This window comes from Sprattus sprattus (assembly GCF_963457725.1).
Source record: "Sprattus sprattus genome assembly, chromosome: 2".
Classification (NCBI taxonomy): domain Eukaryota; kingdom Metazoa; phylum Chordata; class Actinopteri; order Clupeiformes; family Clupeidae; genus Sprattus; species Sprattus sprattus.
Genome location: NC_137921.1, coordinates 62,158,610 through 62,165,775, shown reverse-complemented (window position 1 = coordinate 62,165,775; position 7,166 = coordinate 62,158,610). Strand labels below are relative to the sequence as shown.

The following is a 7,166-nucleotide window of genomic DNA, read 5'->3' as shown; positions in this document are numbered from 1 at the left end:
ATGCCAATGAAGAGAATAAGTTGCAGTCCAACAAGAGATGTCACTTGCCATCTGTTACAACCACTTGCTTCCAAGAAGATCTGCTTTGCGGCCGAGGATCTCGCAATTACTATTGCATGTGATGAGTCAGTGCGTGGCTGTGAATTGCACAGCAATTCGTTTTCCAAATTTGATGAGGAGGAAGATTCAGGAATTAAATCAGGTGACGCTATTTTTAACATTACAAATGAATAGACGGCGCTTTACTTAGGCCTAGGCTATAGGCTAATTGTAAATTGTCTGTTATCTATAGTGAAGTTGACATGCTCGTCTATAAAATGCCACCCACAGAAATAGGCTTACATAATTCCATCCAAGTGAATGGAAAGAAAAGGTTATTGGCAAGCAAGTCTTCTTCCTTTCTTTCCTCCTTTCTGTCTGTTTCTTCCATATGTCGATACAATTCAAATACATGGCACAGTCAATCTCATGGGTAGTTTATAAGGCTAAAAGACTTAGTATAGTTGTCACACACACACACACACATACACATACACACACACACACACACACACACACACACACACACACACACACACACACACACACACACACACACACACACACACACACACACACACACACACACACACACACACACACACAAATAGTCAAAAGGGTTTCTATACTATTCTGTGTCTGACTGACACTTTAATCTTTGCAGAAGCTGATGATAGCAATGGGTCTATATCATCTGAGGAGGACCTGGAAACCCTAGAGTATGCCAAGACTCTGGCTTTCAAAGAGTCTGTTCCCAAGAAAAGCATCAGTCAGATAATCAAGGACAAAAAGAAACAGACTCATCTGACATTGCAATGGTACGGGTTCTATACTCACGTGCCTTTGGCATCTGTATTCTGTGTGAAATGGTTTCTCCATTTCAATTTTATCATTTTTTCAACCCATGCGTGTTTTGGGAATGTTATGAAAGTACCTGTTTCTGAAAGACTTTTTCACGTTTTGCTTTTTCTTCTCTTTGAATCAAGTCTTGCTGTACTTACCCTATAGGTTTTATTGATATACTCAGATTGTATTACACTCTATTGAGTATACTGTATCTTTTTATTTCTTAGTTTTATAAAATGTACTGCTCACTGAATTCATTATGAATATGGATAGTAATATTATATTGCTGTTTTTTCCAGGCTTGAGGAAAATTACATTGTATGTGAAGGTGTCTGCTTGCCACGCTGCATCTTATATGCCCATTACTTAGACTTCTGCCGCAAGGAGAAGTTGGACCCTGCCTGTGCTGCCACTTTTGGGAAGGTTAAGATGAATACATGTCATCCAAAAAATGTGTCAGCCTTCCATCCCAGAAGAGACAAAAATATACAAAAATATGCTTAATGTGTATAAGTATTGACTGGGTTTGTACTGTTTGCAGACAATACGACAGAAATTTCCACTGTTAACAACCAGAAGGCTTGGCACAAGGGGTCACTCAAAGTAAGCATGCAAACACATTGTTCTCTACAGGCCACATAATTACTCTCATATTTAGTATTCTCATAATTATTCTCTTCTTATACAATTTCCAGAGAATAATGAATAGTTCTGTTTACAGAACAAAATTGTTGACAATTCACATAATTAAAACATGAATTCGCAATGTCTCTAAATTATCTAATTTGAATGTTTTTAAAGCCTTTCTAGCCATGCCTTTTGTTTCTAAATTGCATCCCATCTCTCATCATTTATCACAGGTATCATTATTATGGTATTGGCATTAAAGAGAGCAGTGCCTATTATCATTCAGTATACTCAGGAAAAGGCTTAACCAGGTGAACTATGATAATAGGTCTTTCTACAATACAAAATACAGTTTTCTCTTAAAGATTAAAACATTAATTATGTCTAACCGACTTTCAGATTTTCTGGAAGCAAACTCAAAAATGAGGTAATGTTACGATTTTCTGATGTTTCTCCATTATCAGTCATTTAGAAACGATATAATGTTATGCTCCATCTACATCATTTACAACATAAATTAATGTAAAAATATCCTTTTGGTGAAACACTTATTTCTTAAATGTTTATATGCATTTCTTTGCACCTCTGGTTAGATGCTAAACTGCATTTCGTTGTCTCTGTACGTCTACTCTGTGCAATGACAATAAAGTTGAATCTAATCTAATCTAATCTAAAGGGAGGATTCACGCGTAAATACTCCCTGAACTCAAAAACTGGAACTTTGCTGCCAGAATTTCCAAGTGCACTGCATTTAGTGCTTCACGGTTCAATATCAAAAGAGAAGGTTTGTTTGTTTGTCATTTGGTTGTTCATCAGTGTGTTCTTGCAGCTTTTTTCATTCATAATTTTAATGATTAAAATCTTTTAATTGTATTGATCATTTCTGTGCCTTTGCTACTTTATAGGTAGACACCTTAATTATGATGTACAAAACCCACTGTCAGTGCATCTTGGATAATGCCATCAATGTGAACTTTGAAGAGGTAATTCAGTCTGATACAGATGGTTGTCTTTTCCCCTCAACATTTTGTGTAGTTTTACCCAGTACAAGAATGCTGCGTTCACCATTGCTCCCTGCCTCTTTGCAGATCCAAAACTTCCTGCTGCATTTCTGGCAGGGAATGCCCGATCATCTTCTGCCCCTCCTGGAAAACCCCATAATAGTTGACATTTTCTGTGTGTGTGATTCCATCCTGTACAAGGTGTCCTTATCTTATTCCCCAGCACAAACACAAGTTAAAATAGAGCTCACGTTGTCATCTCACCAATGTATGAATAACACAGGTAGTATTGCTTTCCCTCTTCCCTCAGGTTCTCACTGATGTCCTCATCCCTGCCACAATGCAGGAAATGCCTGAGAGGTTTGTTTGTTTCCTTTACCAGAAGATATACCTCTCAGTGAGGGCAGAGTTATGTTAACTTTAAATTCATGAAATGTGGGGTTTCTTTTGGTTTAAAGGGGAGTTTCCTTTCTGTTTATCATTTATTTATCAGTGAAATATGTTGTTAGTCTCTTGGCAGATATTCGCAATTTTGCCAAACATTGGGAACACTGGATGGTGTCATCTTTGGAAAATCTGCCAGAGCTGCTATCAGAAAAAAAACTACCTATTGCACGACAGTTTGTGTCCTCTTTAAAGCGGCAAACGTCATTCTTACATCTTGCCCAGGTACACATTTAAGCTCATTTCTGACCATATGCATGTCTCATTGGCTGTAAGTGCTTTTTTTATCAATGCCATTTTGTTTGTTTTCTACCAGATTGCCAGACCGGCACTATTTGACCAAAACGTGGTTAACTCCATGGTTGCAGATATTGACAAGGTGGATTTGAACAGCATCGGATCCCAGACTTTTCTTACTTTCACTGGTGACAAAGACTCTGAGCTATACTCAGAATGTGAGGATTCTTACATACATAAGAATACTTTTCAGTTAAAGATGAAATAATAATAAATAATTCTTCAACATGGGCTTGGAGAGCCATTTGTCCATGTTACCATTTATCCATGCTGCGAGATTTTTTCACATTTTCCAGATGATTCTGTTGCTGTGTTCCAAGACTTGAAAGACCTCCTGAAGAAAAATGCCACAGTTGAGTCTTTCATTGAATGGCTGGACACTGTGGTTGAGCAAAAAGTGATCAAGGTTCGTCATCAAGTATCTCGTCAAGTATCTCTGAAACAACATTTTTCACAGTTCTAAACCTGTCTTTCTGACGCACATTGACTTTCCTCTCCAGCCTAGCAAGCAAAATGGGCGGTCAGTAAAAAAGAGGGCACAGGATTTTCTTCTCAAGTGGAGCTTCTTTGGAGCTCGCATTATGCATAGTCTCACGCTGAATAATGCTACAAGTTTTGGTAAGATTCTGAAGTGTTCTGTTTAAAGCTTAGGTTTTTTTTTTTTTAAATCACTTCCCACTTATCCAGACCTTGTGGGGCTCAATAGTAGACAATGACATCCACATTTAGGACCCCACACAGAAAGACAAACACTGGCTATCTTAGTCAACAGGTGTACGCTAAACACTTATGGTCATGGAATTGTATGACCTTTCCCAGATAAGCACAGTTTATCTGGTCAATGTGTGTTGTCTGATTCACAGTCAGAGAATTCTCAGGCAAAGACTACCACACACAAAGCTAGACACATCCGACCAGTTTGACCTGTCACATGACCTATCAGAGGTCACACCAAAGACAAGGCATCAATGTGTTAAATACAATAACTACTATTATAACAACATACCCGTAAAACATTTAACTGGCATTTGAAGATGAATCAAACCACTGGTATGTTGTTTTGAATGTCTTGTATCTTTTGTCTGACTTTTTTCCAGGGTCTTTTCACCTCATTCGAATGCTCTTAGATGAATATATTCTCTTGGCTATTGAGACACAATTCAATAATGACAAGGAGCAAGACCTTCAGAACCTCTTAGAAAAATACATGAAAAATGCAGGTAAATTATATTGTATTGTATTGTTTTGTATTGTATTGTATTGTATTGTTCTGTATTGTATTCAATTCAATTCAATTCAATTCAATTCAATTCAATTCAATTCAATTCAATTCAATTCAATTCAATTCAATTTTATTTGTATAGCGCCATAACAATACAATTGCCTCTAGGCGCTTAACAGAGCCCAGAGCATTATGTTATATGATCTGAATGTATTAATAGCTTCCTCTTTCAAAAATATTTCAGATGCCAGCAAAGCAGCTTTCACCGCATCTCCTAGTTCCTGCTTCCTGGCCACTCGTAATAAATCTAGTGTTCTCCCTGGGGATTCATCTGTTAAAAACGAGACCCATGCAGAACACCCATACATGTCTCTCAGTGGAAGCCAGCAGGGCCTGGGAGCCATTGTGGTGGGGTACCAAGGCACAGACCCAGATGGATTTCCCCTCTCTGGTACTAAAGATCCACTGTGGTCCTTGCACTTAATCTCAGGTTTCACTATCATCAGAATTCCACAAAATATCATAGCTGAATACTTACAAATTGCCTTCATTAAAATGGCTTGAGGTCTTAACTCTGTAGGCAAAATAAGCAGTGCATAAAAAAGTGTTTTTTTTTCTTCTCATATATCCTCTGTTCCACAGGTCAGCTGGACTTTTCTCAGAGCAGTGGTCCTCTCATGACCCCCCCAATCTCCCCAGCCCTTGTGAACAGAGGCAGCGTTATCAACCAGGGCCCCATGGCAGCACGGCCCCAGAGCAGCTGCCCCATCCAGCCCAACATTCCCTGCCAGGCCTTCCCAGACGCCATGTACCAAGGCCTGCCTCTCTCCAACTCTGGCTTTTACCCTCCCTCCTCCACCTACCAGCCGGTGTTCAGGCCCCCGGCCCACAGCCAAATGGCAGCATACTCGGTTCGTTCAGACGGTGGCCGATACACTCCCTTTGGCGAGCAGCCAGTGACTAAGGACTGTTTTAGCACCAGTTGTGCGGTGTCTTCATATAACCCACAGGGGACCGTGGGTTATAGTGCAACACAAGACACAGGGGTGGAGGCCCAAGGGGCACAGCTGTTAGATTCTGGAGGGTACAGCTTTGTGGGCAGCGGCCTGAATGGAGGCGCGTGCCAGGGTCTCACCTATACAAGCACAGGATCAAGTGGTGAGAGGCTCATGAATATTAAGTCTTACAGAGTCTGTCAGTCCATTAGCACCATTATAGGTTTCAAATATTTTGTTATTTAAAAAAAAAAAAAATGCAACCCCTTTAGAAGGTAAAGCACAGCTTACAGGACGTTTATCATCTAGGCTACTTAGATGAGGAATGTCGTTTTAGACCCAGTTGCCGTTTTATTAGAAGTTTAACAGAAACGATTTAATCCAGATGTTCTTTCAACATCCAACATCAACATCCTCTCTTTCTCTTTCGCTTTCAGGGTACTATGGCGGTAGCGGTTACCTTGACGCTCAGAGGATGGGCTCCATGATCGATCAGCATGTGTCTGTCATCAGCAGTGTCAGCACCATACGCTCCGTCCCATCATATGCTGACGTTCATGACCCTCTCAACATCTTGGATGACACCATCAGAAAGCCTGCTGGTTCCTATTACAGCGAGCAGCCCTCACTAGGCAGCCGACCCTCTGGAGGTAAGACTATTTGAGATGACATTAAAGGCACAGCTCACGATTCTGCCGACGGGATGTTGATGTTTGAACTCAACAGCCAATCATATTACACCTCTCCCTTCCGTGCTCTTGAAGCATCATACTGATTAGCTGGAATTGTTTGTGGCTTGGTCAGAGCCACTTTGTTTGTTTCCCATTTACAGCGCCTGGACTGTGTACGAACTCCGCAAATGTTCGAGTGCACACATAGAATGAACAGCTAGAGGATCATAAGGAGCAATTCACTGAATTTGCCAAAAGTGTATTGCCTTAGATTAGCAGACTATGCTTTAAATGAAGTCTCATAGCTAGTCAAAGCTTAGTTACTTACTACACGAACAATAGAGGAAAAACATCCAGTATAGGGTCCCCATAATATATTTTTGATCTTATTCGCTCAATCTTTTCATAAGTTGCTGGAACATACTTTGCTAAGTGATCGGAACAATTGAAAGGAAATTATAGTAACATGATGCTCCTTGTGCATCCACTGTCATTACTTAACAATTCCATATTTTGTTTTGTCTTTTCCCCCCTCACTTCCATCAAAGGTTCATCTGTCATCCCACCCATCTCATCCTCTGTCTCCACTCCCTGCATGTATGGATCGGCCTCCCACTATCATTCCCAGGATGCATTGCTCCCACACCAGGGCTCTTCTGAGGTACGGGAAATGGTGTCCTCACTTCCCCCCATCAACACCGTGTTCATGGGGTCAACGGGGGGCCCCGCATAATTGATCCTCCAAGACCACCCGACTGAAACCCCCCTGTCACTGCAGGTGAGACTCACATGCTCTCCAGAGAGGCTGCAGTCAACTGGGTGTTAATGTGTAAACAGTAGCTTATCTACTGTTGTAGGTTACAGTTTCATTGAAATGCAAGAATGGAAGCATATTTGAGGAGTGTAGCACATTAACTGGCTGCTCGATATCTAATCACTATATTATTTCGGGGGGTGTGTCAGTAGCATCATGTAAATAGGTTGGTAAAGCTGAGAATCTTGTTTTTGTCATATTATTTAATGC

At 40.5% G+C, this 7,166-nt stretch overlaps 1 protein-coding gene across 1 annotated transcript; it reads left to right on the top strand.

Moving 5' to 3' along the window:
• rfx6 (regulatory factor X, 6) lies at positions 1-6,875 on the top strand (the record flags this gene model as incomplete). Its single annotated transcript, XM_080860342.1, has 19 exons — positions 1-202; positions 704-857; positions 1,185-1,308; positions 1,427-1,488; positions 1,746-1,823; positions 1,912-1,939; positions 2,189-2,296; positions 2,418-2,495; positions 2,601-2,714; positions 2,824-2,873; positions 3,023-3,182; positions 3,274-3,412; positions 3,551-3,660; positions 3,755-3,872; positions 4,352-4,474; positions 4,721-4,927; positions 5,119-5,634; positions 5,909-6,121; positions 6,691-6,875. The coding sequence occupies 19 exons, from the start codon at positions 1-3 to the stop codon at positions 6,873-6,875; spliced, it is 2,769 nt and encodes a 922-aa protein (XP_080716468.1).
• Positions 6,876-7,166: the final 291 nt, after the last annotated feature.